Raw genomic sequence first — 23,997 nt, forward strand, 5'->3', positions numbered from 1 at the left:
TAATGCGGAATTTGCAGTAGTATATTCCGAATTCTTTCTTCTGAAGGAAAGGTCAACCCCTCTTGGGTATCTAGGATTGCTCCTAGGAACTGTTTTGAGGTGCTTGGCACTAGGCTTGACTTCTCGTTGATTGAGAAGCCCAAATCGTGAAGGAGGTCGATAGTCCTTTGAATGTTTGTCCTGCAAATTCCTGGGGTTTCCCCCGTTATGAGACAGTCGTCCAGATAAGGGTACACTGGGATTGCCTCCCTGCGTAGGTGTGCAGCCGCCACCGCCAGTACCTTGGTGAATACCCTTGGTGCTGAAGCTATCCCGAAGGGCAGTACCTTGAATTGGTAGTGTCGACTGTCCACTTTGAAGCGCAAATACTTTCTGTGCGGTGGGAACATGGAAATATGAAAATATGCATGTTTCATATCCAAGGTTGCTATGTAATCCCCCTTTTTTAGGAGGGGGATTACCTCTTGTAGCGTGGTCATACGAAATTTTTGGGGCTTGACATACTTGTTGGCAGGCCGTAAGTCCAATACTGGGCGCATTGTCAAATCTTTCTTTGGCACAAGGAAGTAAGTTGAATAAATACCCTTGTTTACCTGGTGTCCCGGGACGAGTTCTATCGCGTCCTCTTCTAGCAGAATGGCGATCTCCTCGAGGAGAATCTTCTGATGTTCTAAAGAGTGTACTCTTTGTCGTGGAGGATGGTTCCGGGGACGCTGCAGTAGTTCCATACAATATCCTGTGGATACTGTTGACAGCACCCATCTGTCTGATGTGATCCCTTCCCAAGCCTGGGTGAAGTTGGAAATGCGTCCCCCCTACTGGGGTTGCGTGAGAAGGGACCCTGAACTGAGCGTCACTGCTTTGGTGGAGGCGTGCCGCCTCCCTTGTTGGGGCTGCCTCTGCCTTTACCACGACCTCTCCTATTACGCCTGCCGTAACCCTGGGTAGACTGTTGGTTGTTGTTCCACGGTGTACCCTGCCCCTGAGAATAGGTAGATCCTCTCTGGGAATTTTGGCCACGTGGGCGACGAAAATTACTATTCCCTCTCTGGTTAGGGGGTTTATTGGTTAACTGGCCAAGGGACTTGAGTGTTTCGTATTCGTCCTTGGCATTCTTCAGTGCGTCTTCGACCGCCTTACCAAACAGATCGGTTTCCACCGGTTTGTCCAACAATGATGCCTGGGTTTCTGCCTTAAAACCAGACTGCCGTAACCACGCATGTCTTTTGATAACAGTGCCTTCCGCTATCAATCTGCCTGCGTTGTCCGCGGCGTCGAAGGTTGCTTTCAAAATGCAACCAGACACGGCTCTACCTTCTGCGGAAATCCGAGCTAACTGGCCCTTTAAAGGTTCAGGAGCAGAGGCAATGAGTGCCGCGACTTATTCGCACTGATGGCAGTTGTAGCTGGCCAACAGGGTGGTGGAGTTTGCAATCCTTGCTTGATAGGCGGACGTTGAGGCTACTTTCCTGCCGAAACCGTATAGTTTTTTGCTCGCCTTGTCGGGAGGAGCTTCGGACGATGACAAGGGTGTTCCAGCCCTCTTACGAGTGTTGGTGACAACTAGGGAGTCTGGCTTCAGATGTCCTCTTATATAGAGAGGGTCAGACTGGGCCGCCCTGAAAAGTTTTTCAACCCTGGGATTGACTACTCTGGTGAGGTTCGGGTTCACCAGGGACGGATCTATTCTCCGCTGAATGGACTTAAGGATAGGGATGGTCTGGGCAACAAGCCTCCTTTCTCCCACCAACTCTTCTGCGAAGTCCCTTTCCTCCTGGACACCGTGGGTGTCGATGTGGAAATGTTCTGCTGCGCGTGCGAGAACCTCGTTTAGGAGGGGTTGGTTATCGAGCGGGGAGTCGGTAACCGGGGCTTCGTTCTCTACCTGGGAATCTACTCTGTATGTGTCTGGGTCCTCCTCTTCCTCTTCCTGGTCCTCATCATCCCCATAGTAGCCCGTCCCGGTTTGCTCTTCTATCATACCAAATTCTTGGTCCTCACAAAAGGAAGCCTCTCCTTGATACAGTGAGTATGGTCTTGCGTATGGTTGTACCTCGAAGGGTTCTGACCTCATTGGAGTTTCAAACCGGGGCTTCTTACTCGGGGGGGATAGGATCAGTAGAGCCTGAGGGAGTCGCCCCTTGTGGATCATACGAGAGGAAATGTTCTGGATTTTTATCATAAAAATCTGCCAAAGAAGACATTCTTGACATGACCCTATCTATGTCTTCACTGGACCATTTTTTGGAACTGGGGATGACTCTCTCAGCAAGTCTATGGGATTTATCTTGAGTTGCTTTTCTGGTTTTAGACATATTAGCAGACCTGTTCTTGTCTGTCTGTTTAGGGGGAGTGGTGTGTTTCACAGGTGTGGAAGAGTGCAAAGGTTGTTTCTTTTGCTGTTTTCCCCCCTCCCCGTGAGTGGAAAAATGTTTTCCCTGTCCTTTAGTGGCTCCGGAGGTTTTCGACGCCTGGCGTCGAGGATCGGGGGTGGTGTCCCTGTCCTTCGAGCGTGGGGCCTCGCTGGTTTTAACTGCGGGCTCCGACTCCTGGAGCGCGGCCTGGGGGTGGAAGTCGTCTTCGTCTTCCGACGATCGATCTTCTGTTAGCCTAGGGAGCGAGGCACTTTTGGCAAGAGTGGATGATTGCCTGGAGTCATGCGGCGAACTTGATCGAGAGCGCCCAGAGGACACCGAATCGGACCGTTCTGTTTGTGCCTCTTTCCGAGAACTCGACGTCGTCGAGTCTCGGTTGGACTTAGTGTGTTTAGTGTGTGTAGTATGTGAAGCGCTTGTCTCGCCGGTGGTCTTCCCCATAGCCGCCCTGCCGGACGACCTTCCGAGGTCGGGGACCTGCGCTCGGCTGTCTTTCGACGCCGTAATGCCCTCGCCATCCGAAAGTACGGCATCGCTGCCGTCGCTGAAGGCGCCCTCCGCTGCCATGGCCGCCTGCCTGGCGTGGTGGGCCCAACGCTTCGTCGAACGGTCCTTAAGTGTCTTAGGTTTAAACCTACTACACGCTCTGCAGTTCGCTTCGGGGTGGTCCCTCGGCAAGCAGAGATTGCACGCGGCGTGCCTGTCGACCCAAGGGTATTTGCGATTGCACTTGGGGCAGAATTGAAAAGGGGTACCCTCCATACGCACCTTGAGGCAGCGGGCTGTTAAGTGTAGGGAATGTATAAGGTGTACCTATATACCAAGAGTGTAGAGTATGTACCACCCCCCACTCTCCCTACTTGCAGGGCCGAGGCCAGAGGCCTTCCAAGGCCCGGGCCGAGGCCAGCGGCCTTCCGAGGCCCAAGTCCGTCGTGCAGCAGCCGACGGTCGATTTCTTCTCCAGCCGGCGTCGAGTGTCGAAGTTAGACGTTGGGGTGGGGAAGGATGTCAATAGATTATTAAATTAAATTTTTAGCAAAAGTATGGCTAAGGCCAGGGGACTCCGCAAAATGCTTCCGACCAGTATGGCGGAAAAAAACAATCTGAGGATCCTAGACGCGTGAGGGATCTTGGGTACAGTGGACGTCACACTAGGCATAGTATTACTGCACACCCTGTGTCGACGCCCATTTTCGAGTTTCGAAAAACAAACTGTAATACTCCGCAGCTTCCACAAGTGTTTCCAGGTAGCCAGGACAGCCCTTTTTTTGGCACCAAGTTCTAGGAGCTCTTGGGTGAACCAGGCATTAGAATGCTTAGCTTTCTTTGCTTTTTTGAGGGTAAGTGGAGCCACTGTGTCGGCCACTTGGGTAACGACCCGATTGAATGCAGATGCCAGTCTTTATATAAATAAGGCTCAAGGTTATATACACAATCACGATATCACACATTGTGCTTTGACAATTCTAAAATGGTAAATATATACAGTTCTAGGTGGTACCGCTATTACTCTGATTCCATTAAAATGCATCAACTTTACTCAGTTCAAACAGCGTACGAATCAACGCAGCAAAACTACATCAACCATAGACTTAGGAGGAAGACAAGTTGATTAGACAATTTGTTGAATACTGAGCCCCTACCGTCAGGCACAGCTCTGTGTGAGGATCCCCCCCACCTGGGCAACCTGTAAATGAAGATGCACTACAAGCCCAGTCCAGATATTGTCTATTAGAGTCTTACCTTCTCCTATAGTTCTTTCAACCCAAATGTACCGTGTGTTGTAGAGTTCTTCGTCAGGGAATCGACAGGACCTTCTTGAGTGCACTCCCTTTCAGGCAGGAGCCACGGGTAGTCGAACTTCCTAGATGAAGAAAAGGTGAACGTTGGCGTTGAGGCAGCAGCTTCGGTCCTTGCGGTACTCGTTGACCTTCGGTTGAAAACGTCCTGCAACAGGGGAGGCGTGCAGTGCACCTCGTCGACGATGGTTGCCGCAAAGAGTCAATGAAGAACTTTGGCCCAGCAAGGGCGTCTGGTTGTCGGCGTCTGCGAATGGGAGTGACCACGACTGGCTTCAGTAGCTACGTCGGCATCTGTGAGGTGTTCAGGTGGCGGGAAACCCACCGGCGGTTTCTCCTCAGTCGTCGGCGGCCTAAACTTTCTCCGGCAGGACGAAAGCGGTCGACGAGGATGAGCAAGGGAGTCCTTGGATCAAATGTTCTTAGGCAAAGGGAGCACAGCGGCTCCAGTCGGCGACGGTGGACGGCTGTCCGGTGCTTCTCTTCGTTCTCCTCGGCGGTCCCCTTCTGCGGTCGGCAGCCTTTCGTAGGTGTGTCTACCAGCGAGTTTTGGCAAAGATCAGCTGGTGTACAATGTTTCCTCGTAGCTCGGGGAGAGGTCTCCTAGCCAGGTCCTCTCTTGGATCAGTTCTTTGAAGTCGCAACAGCTTTCATATTAGCCAAGGACAGCAGCAGCAGTTCTTCTTCCAGTGGGCTTCAAAGTTAAGCGTCAGTTTCAACTTCTGAACGATTTCCATCAGTGACAGGCCCCCAGATATACTGTTGATCTCCCATTCACTCTGCTCCGTCACACTCAGGCAACCAATCATTCAGAAGGGCATTCAGGCAGCCAATCAGGCACACGGTGCATTCAGGCCACTCTTCTCCATCCAGACTCACAACAAAGAATGTGGATTCGGACAAGTACTCTGCCATTCAGCACTACACTGCATTCATACCAGTTTCGGGCAGGGCTGTCTCAGTCATTGGGTCAACCACCAGATACTAGACACCCATAACACAGAATGCGTATTCATCAAACTCCATTCACCCAGGTCCACCCCATTGGCGTACCCACAACAGTCATCTGGAAGGCTCCAGCCAGTCTGGCCAGGACTTCCCCACAACACCATATATGGAACTTCCACCCAACAGCCAGTCAGGGGGGAGGGACAGAGTCAGGGCTTCCTGGGACTTTGGGAAAAGTACAGTAACAGGCGATAGAAAGCAAGAGGCCGCAGGGGCCATCTTGTTTCCTATCAAGAATCCACTGATCCAATGACACGGCCTGGATATCCCAAAATGGAGGACGCTCAGGGCACCTGTCAATTCAGCACGGAACTGCCACCAGCCCGTAACCTGCTCTGTGGGCCACATACAGGTGCCCAAAAACATACACTAGACGTACAGGGTCGTACTCCCACCCCATGGGTGCCATAAGGGTACCCAAAAGGTCTGTTCACGCAACCAAATACAGGAAGAGCCGCACCGCCAGGAGTCCCACATGAACTCCTGTGCTGAAAACAAGTCAGAACATACATGATAATAAGAAATAAAGGACAAGGATTCAGAGGCCCTGTCCCTCTGATGAATTTCCAGCATCACACCCTATTCCTGCCGAAATGCCTTACATGGAAATCTCCCCTTCCCAGGGAAAGCTGTTGCTTTTGCAGGCAAAGGGGCAGTGAATGTGTATGGCCGGAGGATTGGGATGGGACCGTCTAGTCCTAATCCACATCCCCGGCACCTGAATGTCGGTTGCTCAGCAGATGTTCTGGCCAGTGGGTTTCCATGATTGGATAACCACAGACTGTTCGAAAGGTGCAGCCCAAATAGTGGATAATAGGAGGTCTCCTGCAGCTATTCAACAAATCATTGTTAGAGTCAAGTCCCCCATGAAGAATAACAGCCCACTGGTAGCCCCGAAGACGACTTCTGAAGCAGACATTGACTCAAGTGCTGTTCTGGTGAAGCTCTGATCCTCTGCGTGATCTCAAGAAAACCGTAGTCAGTGCTTCAACCTCTGGTCTGATGGGAACAACCAGTCTCGCCCCTGCGGGAGGATCCGCGCCTTTGGAAGTGTTCCTGGATCAACCAGTGGACTGACCGACTCTCTCCTGGACTAAATCGCTGCAGCCGGAGTTCCAAGTACATTCTTGCCACTTGGAGGATCTTCAGCTTATTGAACAAAACACCTGCTCCTGCATTTTCAGCCTTCTTGCATGAACGGAAGCTGTGCCTGGCCTGCTGCTTTGCTCGTCCCCTGAAAATCGCATGTCGTCGCCTGACCATCGCAACTTCCCTTGTAACACTCCTTCAATCCCGTAAAGTGGTCTGTCCCGCAGAAGTCTTCATCTTTCTTCTTTGGGTGCTCTACTGGAAGCTGTCTGGAACAGATTCCCAAGTCCTGCGACCGACCAAAACAAAATTCCAAATGTCAAAAGTGACATCTGCACAACCCCTGGGCCTTCCTCAATCAGCCCAAGCACAGACTATTGTGTCCCCAATCGATTCCAAAACAAACACCAGCATTGGTCTCTAGAAGATTCGGAGTCAGGGGGGGGTGGGAAGTAAGTTAACCTATCTATTTCTGCCACCCACTATGCCTGTAGGGTTACATGGGTGCAAAATCTTGTCCATAAATCATTCTTTCATGACTTTGGTCGGTGGAGGTCTGGTCAAGGATGTCTTCGTAGGACTGTTAGGCAGAATCCTGTGCAGTGCCCTTATGGACCACTACACACAATTAATACTACAAGTGGCAATACAAATGTTACCTTGGGTACAAGCCTGTACTACCATGTTAAAGTGGTAGCAGTAGCAGAGCAGCCAGGCTCATCTCAAGAGTATATGAGCAGTAGCAGAGATTACACAAAAGGACCACAATTACTGTGACTCAAGCAAACACTGACTCAAGGTTTCAGGTATAAAATATAAGTACATTTATTTTTAAACCATTTGTTATAAACACAACACTTCTATTAAATTCAAAACCACACGTAAAATATACTACAACTAACCAATTCACTTTGTACGGTATGACTCGAGGCAAGTACCCTGTGTTTGAATGGACCGTGTTATGAAACAAGACATGTTACCGTGAATACAATTGCGATCAATTTTTGACAGTTCGGTCTACTAAATAAACCCGTATCCGTGACAAGAAATGCTACCGGGGCAAAAACACACTTAGCACCTGAGATACCCAGAGGGAGTTGGAGGCAAAAATCATGGGCAATATTATAGTTTGGCAGACAGAATCGAAGAACATTCATGAACAGGAATTCAAGAGTCAAAGGGCAGGAGCCAGGGTCAAGTGACGCCAAGTGCCTGTTGTCGAGGATCACACAGTCTGACAGTTCACGATTCAACATAGCCAAGAGTACTTTGATATTGTCAATGCTCGGAAGCAAAAGTTATAAGGAGGGAAAAGTAAGGACAAGCCTTAAGGAAGAGAAAGAGGGATTCACCCAAATTTCTCAAGCATGACAGTACCTTTCTCAAAGGAAGAAGCTGGTGCCCCAGCAGTTGTTCCTGTTGGTTTCCCGCAGACCCACGGTTCCTAGAGCTTCGATGTGAAGGAGGATGTCTCGAGGGGTCTGCACCACACAGGGATTGTATTGTATTGTATTGTATTGTATTGTTTATTATTTATAGCGCGCGCCAGACCCGAGGGTAACCGGGCGCGTTGTTCAAGGATACTTTAAACTTTACAGGTTGCGCATGTTTACAAGTAGTGGTTATACATCGTAGAAATTAAATAATGCAGGACGGTAAGGAGAATGTACATTGTGCATAATATATACATATGGCATAAAATATACAGGAAATATGCAGTAGGTAGATAGAGAGTATATCATTATATACATAGTACGTCTGTAGAACAGTGGTTATGTTGGTGTAGGGCAGGACTATCGGTCATTTTCTTTAATCCAATTGATACAGTTAGATCTGAAGAGAGCGTAGGATTGGGTAGATCTCAAGCCGGGCGGGAGGGAGTTCCAAAGCTGGGCAGCTTTGACCAGGAAGCTGTTTCCTCCGGCCGTACTTAATTTAAATGGGGGTATCTCTACCTGGTTGGAGTATGCTTCTCTGGTGGGTCTAGTGGAGATTTTTCTGTTGAATCTAGCAGCTAGGTATTTGGGTGCTAGATGGTTGATGCTTTTGAAAGTTAGAGAGGCTGTCTTGAGTTTGATTTTGTCCGCTGTGGAGAGCCAGTTGGATTGTCTTCTGGCCTCTGAAATATGCTCCCTTCTTGGAATTCCTAAGGCAGCTCTGAGAGCATTGTTCTGTAGTGTTTGAATTTTTTGCAACGTATGTTTGTTGGCCCCTATATATAGTGCGTTGCAATAGTCCAATTTCGACAGCACTAGTGCTCGAGCAAGGGTAAGGCAGTTGGCAGTGGATAGGTATGGTTTTGCGGCTCTAATCAGCTTGCAGGTATATGCGGTGCTGGATGCCATTGCACTCACCTGTTTGGTTAGGGTGAGGTGGGAGTCAAGGTAAAACCCTAGTGTTTTTACCTCTTTTGGACCTCTCTGCAGCCTTCGACCTGGTGGATCATGATGTGCTCTGCACCCACCTAGAAACAGCTGCCCATTTCTCCACACATGCCATCGCATGGATCAAATCATTCCTAACCGGTAGAACTATGAGAGTCTTCTCTACTTCTGCTGCTGCTGACCCTGTATCCATCACATGCGGAGTCCCACAAGGTTCTTGTGTCTCCCCCACTATGTACAACATCTTCACGAAGCCCTTGTTCGATGATCTAGATAATCTGGGTGTCACCTACACTAACTATGCGGATGACACTCAGATTCTCATACCACTTTCAGGGGATTATGAACAAGATTTGGCCTTGGTGAACAAGATTTATCTCATCATTCAGGCATGGATGGCCACCCACGGGCTATGCCTGAATGATGACAAAACGGAACTCATCATACTGGGGAACACACAAAGCATCAATAGATTAAAAGAAGAATACTCCTCCTTCGTCATAGACGGTAACACTATCAAGGTGGCAAAAGAGGTAAAAACACTAGGGTTTTACCTTGACTCCCACCTCACCCTAACCAAACAGGTGAGTTTAAAAACAGGAGAGGCTCTTCAGGTGGCTTTCCGGACCACTACAGCAGTGTGCAGCGATTTCAACCACGAAGGGATTCCTCTGGCTGAAGACGGCGAGCTGGTTATCCCCACCACGCTCAAGGGAAGACGACACCGGACTGGATCTTCTCTTAGTCGTTGAAGGGTAGCTAGCTCAGGACTGCAGCAGGGCTTCACCGGTACGGGATAGTTGCAGCAGTCAACCTCTCCTCCGCTTCTCTTCGGTTCCTTGTAGTTCCAGTGGCGACTCTCTGACTTCTAGCCCAAGAGACCTGCCTTTTATGTGAAAATCTCCCATTCACACAGCCTGGCTGTCAATCACCCAGCAGGGTGGTTGTCCGGCCCGGACAACCACCTCAGCCAATCATGGCAAAGTGTGACTTGGGTTTCCTAGGATACCCTGTGCATGGGTGACTACACCCCTCCCTCACATTCAGCCCACCTAGACACCCAGGCACCTGGAGGAGGGCTTCTGAGCAGAAGCCCGCCAAAAGACAGTGAACAAAGGAGGCAAACCTGGTTTGCCGCGCAAAGTAAAACACAAGAAGGATTTTAACAAAAAGAAATGGCGAATAAACCCGACCGGAGCCAAAAGAAAAAGTTTTTGGTCAAGAGGGTTTAAGTTCGAGGCTAATATAATATCCTAAAACAATACCACGTTTATATAATATATAATATAATCGAGGTAGAAAAGTTAGGGTAGATACCACTGCCACCAGCCAAGTCTAAATGTTAAAAGAGCAAAACAATGCTCTAGGAGGTACAGATACAACGGGATACAAAGTAACCCTTTCCAGTACTCCATGCACAGGCAAGGCGGCCACGAGATGATCCGGGAAGGCGAAAAGGGGGGCAAACTGGTTATCCCCACCAGTCAAAGGAAGACTCTTCGGGATGAAGATCTCCTCTGTCGTTGGAAGAAGTGGTGAGTCGGTTTAGCAGGGCTCCACCGGTGGTGTCGTCGTTGCAGGTCGGCTCAGCTTCTCCCTCTTCGGATTCGTTGGTCCTGTGGCAACGTCTGAGGTCCCAGTCCCCAAAGCCCTGCTTTTATGCAGAAAACCGCCATTCATCAGTCCTAGCTGTCACTCAAACTTGCTAAGTGGTGAGCCGGGCCAATCACACAAGAGTGCGACTTGAGTTGCCGAGGCAACTCAGTCCAGGGTGCCTAAACTCCCCCCTCCCGCACATCCTGTTGACCCAGAGTGGCACAACTTTTGGAGGCTTCTGTGGAGAAGCCCACCAAAAAGTGGAACTAAGGGCTCGACTTGGGTTGGAGTTACAGAGGCGAACACAAACGCCATTTTAAAACCGAGTCCTGGCGAAAAGACCCAACCGGGGAATACATATTAAATAAATAACCCGGCGGTATCTTTAACACTGCACCAAAAAGTGGTGCGTTTAAAATGAATGGGAAAATCCCATAGTAAATATTCTTAATATTTTGCGTGGTAACCACTGCCACCAGCCAGAAACTCGACGAGGGGGGACTGCACAGTGTCCCCTTGAAAAACAGACCCAGGGGCAATCTAATTACCCCTATTAGTACTTCCACAATATGATGGTTTGTACTGGTTCTGTTCCCAATTTAAGACTAGTAAAGTCAATGGTGACTTTACATGCCCTGGGAGAGAGTAGGCAGTCCCAGGGTATGGAGTCTATGTTTGGGGGTCACTATGACACCCCTGTATTACTGCACTGAGGGTGCTGTGTAACACACTTACCAAAAAACACATGAAACCCTATGGAGTAAAAGACCCCATAGCCCATTAAACACATTGCAAAGTCAAAGGATATCTCAAATCATGTCTAAGAGTGGGAGAAAAAGAGTCTCACTCTTAGCAGGAGAAAAAAATAAACCCCAAAAATCCAGCAAAGCTGCTGGGGGGACTCACTAGCTTTGTGAAATTAGCCTAACAGAGAATTCTCCCTAACACTGTGTATCACAAAAAAGAAGGGGGCTACTGAAGTGGTGTACTTCAGAGTCCACAATCATAAAAACAGGTAAAAGACACATGGCAAAACGTGGGTAAGAGTGGGGGAAAAGCTCACACTCTTACCAAGTGAAAGCAATAAACTCCAGAAGTCCAGCAAAGCTGCTGGGGGGCTTACTAGGTGAGGGAAATTAGCCATAAAATGAGAATTCTCCCTAACAAGGACCATCCTAAAGTCTTGGATTGGGTGATTTTACTCAACTTTCTCCAACTTTTTGACTCTTATTAATCATAACCATGGCATTTCCAATCTTGTTATAAACCTATCTGTAAAGTATCTGCTTTGAAACCGATGACCTTTGGGCATTTTAGGGTTGAACTTTTTAAGAGCTAGGGATTTTGTTTTATGATTATCTTGAATTGTTCCTTCCATTTCTAATGCATACGAGTGCTTACCTATATTTCACTGGTCACTGAATCAAATGCTATTCCATTTTTCCTAATGGTGAATGTATTTATCTGTTTTATAAGGGTTTTGTATGACAATATTGGACTAAAGATTTTACTTGCTTAGTGTGTATTTTAAAGACCTAATAAATAATTGTATTTTTATACATGTCTAACATGAATTACTGCTGTTTCTCTGTGTGGACTCACTTTAGCCCTCAACCACTCTCACACCCTTCTTGAGACTAAGCATTGCCGCCCTGCTACCTTACCTTGATGGGGTTTGTCTAAATTCTCAGTGTCTTTACTTTTCAGCATAATAGGGTGGCCTCCCAAAATCCTTCTCCAGAGTTGATTTTGGAAACTCATCTTAACAGCTGTGAATGTCCAGGCCATATTCAACCTGGTACTTAGACTTCTGAGGGGCTTTCAGATCCATAATCTCTACCCTAGAGCTTAGTCTCCGATTCAAATGAATTTGCCAGACTGAGTCGGCTCTGTTGACTAACCAAGATAAGTTCCCGATGCTGCAGTACCCCCCTAAAATGAAATCGAGGTGGGTTAAAAATTGCACAGGCTTGCAATCTGCCAGACTTTGCCATCTTTTAGTGGCCGACAGTCGGGCAGCTGTACAAATGTACAGTAAAAAAGCAATCAGAACATTTTCGCCACTTGCAGCGCTGCTCGGGCATGACAAGAAGGTGCTGCAGTCCAGTAGGAGAACTGTTAGCCAACTGGAAAGGGTGCCGAGTTAAAGGAAAGAAACTCTTGATGCTCCGGTATGGTACAGCTGTGCTGTGCTTTTCGCAGATAGTATGGTTAAATCACCAAGCAGCTGCAGGCATGTTCTAGTTGTCAAAGTTCAGGCAAGAAATTAAATCCTCTGAGTTCTAATATAACTTGTAGAATTTCAGGTAGTACCATTTCCATTTATTTTTTTTTTTATTTTTTTTTATTCTTTTTAACAATAGCCCTGGTGAAATGAATTGGCACTCATGACTTTCTGGTGCTCCCCACTCTTTAAGCTGAGGCTGGTCAGGAATGAGAAGCACAGTACTTCGTGAAGTAGAAATCCTTTGAGTGTTTCAATAAAGCTGTGTCTGATAGGTTAGGGGAATAGAGCACCAATGCCTGCGTTACATATAGTCTTTTGAGAAGTCTGGCATGCCCAAAAAAACAACAGCCCTTCCTAGTCAGAACGGTCTTTGCAAGTTGCAGAGTTCCTCTCAATCTTCTTCCATTTCTTGTTCTTTGTATGCATCTGATGCTTTTGTGCTCAGGCCAGGGATAGACTAAGTAATAAATCAAATTCCCAGGTTAAATAGTAATGTTGGGAGGCGAGTGCAAAATCACCTTCAAATCAGGTGGGTGAACATATTCAAACATTTGCCATCCACCCCATCTTCGTGGGTATCAACATTTAAACTTTCCAGGGTTATTTCCCAAGCAAACACCTAGTGTGTGAATTCTGCTCAGGAATCACAGAGATCATTCAAGTGTGTGACATTTCTGATTGTGGCTTCTCCTGTTCTCGCTCCTCACAGGAAGGGAACAGCAAGATGAAATCATCTCATCCCTGCAACACCAGGGACAATTTCTATCAGAGAGACAAACCAATGATGGACTAGGTAATCGGGTGATGGGAGCGTGTGTCATTCCTTCTGGTTTTTGCCTTCACTTTCTGTCTGGAACATCTCTTCCTGTGGGCATCTTGGATTGGGGACATTACTTCCTGATGCCATATTGGTTCAGCCCAATCTGCAGCCGATGGCCGCAAGAGGCTTCTCTGGGAACATCAATCTGGAATAAATAGCCTCATCCCAGCAAAACAAGGGAGAATATCAGAGGGACCAACCACTGAAGGACTAGGTGATCATGTGATGAGAGGGTGCGCCATACCTTCAGAAATCCCAATGGGGGTCCAGCCAGGGGTGTCCCAGTTATGAGGGGGTGGGGGGGCTGTGAAGGGTGAAGACCAGATGTTGACCAGCCTCTCTGAATCTTCATCTATGAGCCTTTGCTTTGCTGTGTTCTGCTATTGCCTATAGGTAAAGTACCCTTTATTGCTTCTTCTCAGTTTCACCCTTGTCATGCACTTCTCATGCCATCTCTTTTTACCTCCTACTTCTCTCTTCGCTTTCTTCGGCTCAGCAACATCTCAATTCTCTTCCCATCCTTATCTCTTTTCCTCTACAGCACCTCTTATCGCACCATTACTTTTTCTATTCACAAAATCTATTCCAACCCTAACTTTCATTACACATCCTCTTATCGCATCTAGCCCCAGCATGCCACTATTTCTCAGATTCAACATTGCTATGCTACTACTTCTCACTCTTTTTATTGCTCTTTGGAATGCACAGTCCGTCTGCAATAAAACCTCTTTCACCTCTGACTTCATTTATCATTCTCCTTCTCTTGACCTCATTAACCTTACTGAAACCTGGGTCTCTATGACTAACTTTTGCTGCCATTCATGACCCTGCCTACACCTTCACTTACTCTCCATGCCCCACTGCCATGGGTAATGGTGTAGGACTGTTTTCATCCTCCAAACTTCCGATATCGCCTGCTTATTCTCCATCATTCAAATACACTATCTACACAATCACTGCCCCTTACAGCATACATATTATCTCTCTCTACTGGCCAACTGGTCCAGTAGATCAACTCTTATAGCACATCTCGTTACTAATTGACTCTCCCCTCCCGATCACTACCTGTCACTGGTGACTTCAACCCCCTCTCTGCTGCTCTATCCCTTGACTATCTCTCCTCTACTTAACCACCCACTCTCTTCTGTCCACTGTCTGCCCACCCATTCAAATGGAAACTCCCTTCACCTTATTTTCATCTGGTCACAACGCTCGGCCTCTAAAATCTCCACTGCGCCTTCTCCCTCCAATCACTATTGTCTTTGTCTAGATTTACACTGCCTCTTCCTCACTCTCTCATTTACTACAACTAATACTAAGCACAAGTTTCCCTCCTCCAAATTCCCTATCTCTCTGACCTACACCACTGTCTCCCAATCTGCGCTTAACTCAGCTTTCCATCCACTGAAGAGGTTTTCACTAAATTTAACACTGCACTTTATGCTCCCTTTTCCTCCCACTACCTTCTTACTACACACTCCTAAACCCTCCCCGCCAGGGCCCTGGATTACACTTCTCATCTGCACCCTGAAAACAACAAAGCGGAAAAAGCTTCACACTTGGCAAACGTCAAGACACTCCTCTGATCTCCAACTCATTCTCACTGCTCTTCCAAACTATTCCTCTACTCTTGACTTTGCCAAACGTAACTTCTATCTCTCTCTCATTTCATCTCAATCCTCCAAACCCAAGCACCTCCAAATATCTCGCAACTAAATTCTTGCTCCTCCTAAACCCACCTCCATCTCCTCTTTCTGCAAATGATCTTGCCATCTATGTTGCCTCTACAATTTCTACTATTCACAATACCCTCACTAATGATCTTCAAACCCCCTCTTGCTCACGTTTTTCCACCACTTCTACCCACCTCTTCCACTACTAGATGTTCCTTTTGCCCCCACCAAACCTGATGAGATTTTTGCTAACCCTTTCTGTGCCCCAACTGTCCCCACACATTGTGAAGTACATAGCTCCCAGTGATGCTCCACATCTTACTTCCCTCTTCAACTCCTCTCTTGACAATGCCACTTTTCCCTCACCCTAAAGGTCCGTGGTCACCCCTCTCTTTAAGAAACCTGGTCTAGATCCCAACTGTCTTGGCAACTTTCGTCTTGTCTCTCTTTTACAAAACTATTCCAAAATCCTAGAGCAAGTAGTATTCAATCAACTCACCAAATTCCTTGATACTCACCCTCCAGGAACCTCTTCAATCTGGCTTTGAACCTCTGAATTCTACTGAGATAGCTCTCCTCAGTGCCAGCCGCTTCATCCCTTCTGCTCTGCATGCAAACCTGTCATCTATTCTTATTCTTCTCAATCTCTCTGATGCCTTTGAGGATGTCTAGGATTCTGACCTTGCTACATTCTCTCTCCTTGGCATCAGAGATAAGGCACTCACTTGGTTTGCTTCATACCTTGCCCCAGACACTTTCAGGTGTCCTGGAACAGCCTTACCTCCCCACACACCCACCATACTGTTAGAAGTTACCCAATGGTCTGTCCTTGGCCCATGCATGCTCTGATGGATGTGCTGTGAGCGGTCCCTGGAATGTGTGCGGTAATGCCGAATGCGAGGGGCCTGGGAGTTCAGGTTTTGGCGGTTGAGAAGGGACTTCATAATGGGAGCTGGGACATGGAGCTATGTTGAAGCTTGCTCTCCGGTTTAACTTCCACCTTTGACCTGTAAAAAAATAAAGTACATTCCTGTTTTGTACTTGCCTTGTCCCAGTCTGGTTCCTGCGTCCTATCTGTCCTTCCTGTGGTCTGGCATACTACAGTCCACTTCTCTTCACTCTCTATACTTCAGCTCTTGGCACCCTCATCTCCTATTACGGCTTCTCCACTTTTTGCTGACACTCCGATCTTCTCCTTTCACTCCTTACCCGACAAGCTGTTGTCAAAAATGACAAACTGTCTCTCTGTCATGCAATATTGGATGTCTCACTCGCACATGCTGAACTCCACTAAGATTAAAGTTCTCTACTTACCAGCCAAACAAGCCATCTCTTCCTCTTCTCCTCTCTCCTATCTCCTATCTTCCTTACTCTGCTTCCGATCCTAAACCTTGGTTCTATTTCCGACCCATCACACAACTTCTCGCTCTTCATCTCAAAATCTACCACTCCAGTCATACCCAACCTCCTCAATATCCTAAAAATCCATCATTTTCCTTTCAACATCGCAGCTAATCTCCTCCTTAGTCCTTTCTCAATATGACTACTGTGCCAGTCTCCTTTAAAGCCTTCTCAACTTTTAACCTCTGGACAAAGTCCTCAACTTTGCGGTTCACACACTTTTCAAATCTTTCTCGCTTTACCTCAGCATGCCAATCTGGCAACGAGCAGAGGAGGTAATCTATGAAACAAAGGGCTAAGTATAAACAACTTCTCATCTCCAAAAAATATCTATGGACTCACCCCACCCTACCTATTTTCTCACCTCCCTCCCTTTTCTCCTCCTCGCTCCAAGATCATTCTAAGCTCACCTGTTTGCCACCACTATCTCCCCTGGGAGGGTCTCCCCCCCCCCCCCATGTGGCCAGGGAAGGGCAGCCACTACCTGATCCAGACTCTGGGGGGTGGCTGCCCGAGGAAGGACCATGTCGAGGGAGGCAATCCTAATGGGAGTAAAGTGGACTGGCCAGATGGAACGCGGCATTCCCGCCAATCCAATGACTCAAAACGACCTTTCTATGACCCCAAAAATAATACCTCTCTGAATAGTCTCATAAGTTGTACTACTCTTACCAAGCCCCTAAAAAGTACTGGGACGAGGAAAAATAGAGTCAACTCAATGAAGATCACTTTACCAGTACTGTGAAGAGGGAGAGGAGTGGAGGAATGATGATCACTCCTAATGAAAACTACTGTCTTTCTAACTACTGAGACAAGAAGGAGGGGAGGAGCAACATTGATCACTCCTAATGATCGCCAGTATCAGCTGCCTTTCCCCAAATCCTATTGGCCAGAACCAATTTAAGAACAAGGAAAGACTTTGGAAGTGTGAGAGGAGCCCTTCCTGGACAAACCATGTGGAAGGAGAGCGGCCAGTCCAGAGAAGCTAGAGGAGGGAAGACCGGGATGCTTTCCCAGAGGCAGTGGCATTTCTGACAAGTCCAAGGAAGAGCCTGGCCCAGCAGAAAGAGAAGGAGCTGTCTAGCTAACCAGCAAAGTTGGGGCTCACAGTCTGCTGGAACCTCACAGACACAAGGAGAGACTGGCCCAGCAGAGGGTGAAATAGCCATCCAGCAGAGGAGGAAAGCTGGGCCTTGCAGTCGGCTGGGTTCTCCAGGCTGGTAGGAGAACTCATTTCTCTATCCAGCTGGGGGGAGGCCCATTGAAGTTTACCATAAACGAAAGAAGGAAGCTATAGTTTACTGTTGGTGGGAGCGGGCTCCTCCTCTCTGTGCGACCGACAGACTGGAAAAAGGACGGTGGAGACAACCGGCTCAGGTGCTGAGAACCAGAAGGCTGTGCGATGAAGACTGCACACGGCGGGAACACCAGAAGCCAGCGCAGGGCTCCTAGGCGTTCGCTGGTGTCGAAAAGCAGCACTACACCTATCGTGGGCCTGTACAAAGCAGAGAAACCCAGCCGGAGCCACGGGAAGCAGGGATGTTGAGAGCCGCTGGTTGCGAGAAAGAAAGCACCCGAAGATAGTTACTGGCAGGCTACGAGAATTAAAAGGAACGCCACGAAGATCTGGTGAGTGCACACTGGGAGGAAAGAACACCAGAGCCCCTAAAGAAGGGCGTCTTTGAAGTTTGCAAGTATGTGCTGCATATGCATATAAGAAATCCTAGCAAGTCAGAACATAAAGGACAGCATGAAATAGCCAATAAGGCTAATGTGAAGAATTGTCAATAGTGGAAGTGTGGACAAAGGCAGACAGGAGAGTGTACCAGGCAACTAAAAGTGTGTGAATACAAGAAAGCAGAAAAACAGGCATCCTGACAAAACAAAGACCAAACAAAGTTGTATGTGATTTTGGTATTGATCAAGAAGAAAGACTAGAACTGTTATTTGTAAGAAAACATGAAGAATGCAGGGGAAGGGAGATACCCTCTGGAGTAAGGGGCAATATCCTTCAGAGACTTTCTTGGAGTTACTATTTCTTTGCCCATTTGAACATTTCTACAACACTGAAGGCCAAAGACATTATCCTTTTCACTTTAAAATGAATTTCTAACCCCCCCCCACCCCCCAAGCGCTATCAGAACTTGGAGGTCTAATCATAGGTCACATCGATTAAACTAATTCTGGTGATGCTTTCACACAAGTCACACTAAGCCGTTGCTAGACACACCGGTGAACACTGTCATTTGTATTGCAAATCACAATGTAAGCTCTGTTGATGTTGTTCTGTACGTGTTAGCTGGAAAAAAAAAGTTAAAAAAAAAAAAAGTGTCATTTCTTTAGAATGTGAGGGTTAGAATAGGAATTTGGATACCGGACGGTTTTGTTTTGGACATTCTGACATTGACAGATCCAGGTAGGGAAACACCTCTAGTACAGGACAGCAATGCATTTTCAATAAAAGTCGTTAGTCAAAACTATTTCTAACTTGTGTCTAACTTTTCCTCTCCCTCCCTCTCCTCTCTCCCCTACTTTGGAATGCTCTTCCGCGCCCTCTCTGTACTACTCCAACTCTACCACTATTTAAAACCAACCTCAAAGCTCTTCTTTCTGAAGAACCCGTTTGCTAGCACTCTATGCTAATGCATCACCCTGTTTTCCGCTCTCCCTTCCTTTCATGGACAACCCTACATCACTTTTCCATCACCCCTTCATCCTTAGTCCAGCACTTCCTCCACCATCCCGTTCCAATGTTGTTCTGTCCTCGTGCCTGGCTCATGTTTCCACCTTACCCTGCAACATCTGGTCTTCAAGTCACATTCTCTTACCCTATTGTAAAAGACCCATGGCCTCTGTTTTTTGTTATAAATGGTAAATTCTGTGCACGTTTTTGTGCCAAAAATGCATTGCTCTCCATGTGATTTTTATAAATAAATACATAAAATTAATCACAGTTTAGCTGTGAAACTCTACTAGAAATCTATTGCCAAAGTGCCCACTATGGCCTCCTTAAGGTAATGTGTGTGCCAACCAAATGTTGCTGCTTCAATCTGTGGAAGGAGACAGGGTATTTTTAGGAGACTAACGCTGAGAGGCCAATGGTCTTTGACACACATCAAAGAATGCATCCTAGCATTATAGGGAAAAAAGTTCGGTAAATCACTTAGGAAAAATCTACAGAGTTACAGCCTAGGATTTTCGTGTTCAGCAAGGTTGGCTGGATTTAACCAAAATAACCTGCCAAATAGAAATTCTCTCCAGCAACAACGGTGTTGACTAAATTAAGGCACATGCAAGTTAACTGCAAAGAATGCAACATACCTGTTTGGCATTGTAGTCCGGAATCTTAGCTTTAATTTCCAGCCGGCCTTGAAGTTCCTGCATGAGCTGGTGTATGGATCCATTGGCACGAACATCAGAAATGGAAGAACAGTCTGGAGCATGTGGCTCTCCAAAGGAGACTACTGGTTTGGACATTGAAGAGGGGAGGCTGGAAATGATGAACCAAAAGAAATTATTATTTTGTTATTGAAAGTGAACCTCTATAGATCACTAACAGAACAAGTGCCATGCTGACAGTCAAGTCCAAGTAAGGAAAATCGCACACAGCCAAACCTTAGCTAAGGCCTACAAACATGGGCACTGGAAAACTGTTGGGCATATAATGGTAATTTTAATTGGCTACCTTAAAATCCTATTAAAAGAAAATCCATCCATGAATGAAAATGACTGTTAGACTTTCAATTGAAAAATGGACGAGTTGTGGCAGCTGTCTAAATGCAACATTTAGACAGCAATTCACCTCCGAACTTGGTGGCGATATGGCACACCCTGTGAAACACTGTTTGATTATTGTAAACAAGCCCTCCAAGGATCAAGGCACCCAGCTACATAGCCCCTTGAAATCCACCACCTTTTTTTTTAGTTCCCTCTCTGCAGTCAGATGTTTTCATTACAGAAGTACAGAATTAAAGAAACTTGCTTCTTGCCACGCCTGTGCCACAGGAACACCAAGTGGCACCCACGGTGGACTAGTTCGGACTCAACATTCATCATTATTATCAGCAACCGACAATACGTAGTCAGATTTATGTTTTTACTTTCCCTTTGCAATACTTTGGCACTTCCCCATTTTATTTAACAAACTACATATCCCACAATGCATCTTTGGCAGTTCTCATTACCTGGCTATTCCGATGCAGTTGTCTTGGAACTAAAATCCCCAGAATCCCTAGACTACAGTACTGCTTTACAGGGCCAGAGAAGGCGGAGGCAGATTACCTTCAGGTGTGGTGCTGCAGCTTCTGCTAATAAGCCAGTGTCAGCACATTTAAGAAGCTGCCTGCAGGAGCACAGGACTCTTGAATTGAGTTTGCTGCCAGCCCCTCATGCTTTGATCCTTTAATTTCTGCTGTGTCCTGCTGCTGCAGTTTCCAGAACCTACTCATGCTAGAGTGCCCTGTGCATTCTGCCCTGCTTGTAGTCCTCTGTTCACCATCTGCAACCCCTTGCTCTCTAACACTGTCATGTTCCATACCTGCAGTTCCTTGCTCTGTGCCGATAGTCTGTGTTGTCTGGCTTTAGGTTCCTAGATTCCCGTCTGGAGTTTACTTGTCATCTGTCTGCAGTCCTGCCCTTATTATTGTAGTCCAGAATTACAGTTCCTTGTTACCAGTCTGCAATGCAGTTCAGTTCTTGGTATCCTAGTCCATAGATTAAATCCTGATTTGTGTTCTTCATTGTGTACGGTTTAGTCTGCTGTTCCATTATTCCGGTACTTAGTTTGCAGTTCCAGTCGCCTGCAACCTTGTGCTTAATTATTGTCTTCTTACTTATACTTTCTTCCTGTTCTCTGCCCTGAACCTTGTTTACTTTGATTTTCTGTTCTTTCCCTGGATATTTCTGTTACTGTTCTTGTCCTCACTTGTGTTGGTGTAGTTTCTTCGAACAGTCAGGTTGCTGTGTTTTTCAGTGGAAATCTCTGCCCCTTTACTTTGTCACGTTTCAGTCTTGTCCATTGCGCCATATTTGTTTGCTGGTTCCTGTTTCAGGGGGTAGGCACTGGTCTGCTCTTGCTGGAACCGTACTTGTAAGTGTAAGTATTGTTTCATTGTTAGTGCCTTAGGGGTCAGACACAGACACCCACTCCTGCTGTTCCTTTACATGAGCATTCAGAGCAGGCCCCTTTAACTACAATCAGCTCAAAAGGCTGGGGTTTCCAACGACCTGTGGAAAACTCTTCCCCTATTCTGCATTACACCCAAAGTGAGAACTTAACGTGTGTCTTGGTCGTATTGCCTGCCCTTTCTGTTCACTGCCTTTGTTGCTTTGTCTGCAGTTATTGCCTATCGTTCCTTGCCTGCAGGACTCCTTTCACTCCTATATCCTGTGCACTATTCTGCCGTGTGCTTTGTGGGCACGTCTCTGCCCTCAAGCCCCTGTCACTTCTTCATTAAAGTGTGTGCTACTGTGTCACCTCAGGATTTCTTTTCTTTGACCATTGGGATATGTATGGGTTACTGCAACTCTATTAACATCAGCTCAGCAGATTACACTTCTTACTATGCTAATGTGATATACAATACGAGGTTGAAACTTATGTATGAATGGAGCAGCAATTAGACCCACATCTTGGTAGCCCAAATGATCTGTGTATTTGCTTCGGGGATCAAGGTAGTACTTGCATCTATCAAATTGCCAAGGACAGGTTCAGACAATCTGTCAAGGCTCAGAAGCATCTTGACACAACTTAATTAGTTAAGTTTCCCTATTTGCAAACGATCTCACGTTAAATTGAAGAATTAAATACGTGCTTTTTGGGGGGCTCTGTTGCACGACGTACATAATGGCCACAGCCATCTAGAGCTCTGTGCTGCCAAGCTTCTTACAGGACCAGCCCCTGAGACACTCATGTGCTGGAAATTGGCTTGCAAGTGTCTGATGGCACCCGGAGAGCACCAGCTAAATTTGGAATGGATTGGACTTTTGGGATGCATGTCCAGGTCCCAAGTCCTCCCAAGTGATTTAGCTTTAGTAATAGTGTGCGAGGAAAGGCATGTTTGCAACTGCAGAGGGGTGGCGAGCGCAACGTAGGAATAAAAAATGTAGGGTTTTCCAATAGTCATTGAAACCTAGGCCAGTCAGTGATATTAGAGTATAATAGGTGAAATATAGTATATAACAATGCGGGCCCTAGTCCCCGCTGCAAAAAACACTGAGGTAATACCATATTTAAAGCAAGGCCTATTTTATTGCCGCAGGTCATCGCAAACGTAGCACCGTAACATGGCAATGGGATCCCAAATCACTTCTCCCATCCCAAGCCCCAGCAAAGATACCGAATGTAGAGGCAGACATGCCGGACAGATAAGACAATTGTCTCGTGTTGCAGGCCTGCAAAACCCGAAAGGAATGTGGATTGCCGAGCACAGACAAGGTTGTGCCCATCCCCAAGGAGACAACCCAGGGGAGCCAGGCAGAGGTTTCTAGCTGCCAAAGGTACGGTCTAGATTTAGGACCCTAGCACCACCAGAATAATGACTGTACCTTTTGAACTGCCAGATGCCCTCAAACAAGATCCCTAAATCCTTCAGAATGTGTCTGATTTGCGGGGTCTCCATGAGGCCCAGGAGGGACAACCGTTAAGGGGTGAGAAAGGAGTGACAAACCCCGTGATTTGTACTACAAGGAGTAACTCTCTACAACCAAACCTTACAAGAGGCCATTGACAAAGTGTACCCATAGGCCCTCGCAAATCGAAACCCATCGCCCACTACAACTCCAACTCATGGTTTACTGGCAACCTAAACAAATTTCGCACGGCCAAAAGTACAGCAGAGAACATCTGGAAAAAAAAAATACTCCAGCAAAAACAAATGTCTTTTCAACTCCCTAGCGACCGAATACGAGGCAGCTACCATCCACGCGAAAGGTAACACTTGCAACACGAGAATCGATAATGCCAATTCTGACACCAAAGAACTCTTCACCATACTTGGGGAGCTTGAGTCACCTGCCCCCACCCCAGACCACTGCATCACAGATCTCAGCTTGTGCACCAACATCCAAAATGCCTTATCCAACAAAGTCGTTTCATGTCATATTAAAATCAAAGCCAAATCATCTAAGCTTGCCCCAGTCAACATGCCACCCGACCTGCCCCCTCCTAACAACAACCCCATCCCCAGATTTGAATTAACCCCGATCTCCACAACTGAAACGCTAAAAATCATCAATGGTCTAAAGCCATCCAGATGTCAAGGTGACATCTACCCTGCGAAATCAAAGATTGCACTGAGAAACTTGCACCATTTATCACAACCCTAATTAACAACTCCAACTCCAGCAACGTTCTAGAAAATCTGAAAGAAGCATGGGTGCTCCCTTTGCTAAAAATAAATAAATAAATTTAAAAAAACACTAGACTCAAACATCCCAACCAATTACCGACAAATCACTATGGTGCCATTTCCCTTGAAAATAAATCCTTGAAAGAGTTGCGTACCTACAAATTCTAAAATACTTGGAAACCCACAACCTCCTAGGCCTCTGCCAATCAGGCTTCTGTCCGTGCCACGGGACAGAAACTGCCCTACTGGACCTCAAAATCGAAATGGATCAAATCG

General features: G+C 46.8%; 1 protein-coding gene across 5 annotated transcripts in view; it reads right to left on the reverse strand.

Moving 5' to 3' along the window:
* TTC17 (tetratricopeptide repeat domain 17) overlaps positions 1–23,997 on the reverse strand; it is a 2,246,693-nt gene that overhangs the window by 815,817 nt on the left and 1,406,879 nt on the right. For all 5 annotated transcript variants that reach the window (XM_069623328.1, XM_069623332.1, XM_069623330.1 and 2 more), the window contains one exon: positions 19,694–19,862. In XM_069623328.1, the coding sequence (XP_069479429.1) occupies positions 19,694–19,862 (169 nt within the window). The remainder of the gene's footprint in view (positions 1–19,693; positions 19,863–23,997) is intronic.

The sequence above is a fragment of the Ambystoma mexicanum genome, chromosome 11, assembly GCF_040938575.1.
Source record: "Ambystoma mexicanum isolate Mex_15411 chromosome 11, UKY_AmexF1_1, whole genome shotgun sequence".
In the NCBI taxonomy this organism is placed as follows: domain Eukaryota; kingdom Metazoa; phylum Chordata; class Amphibia; order Caudata; family Ambystomatidae; genus Ambystoma; species Ambystoma mexicanum.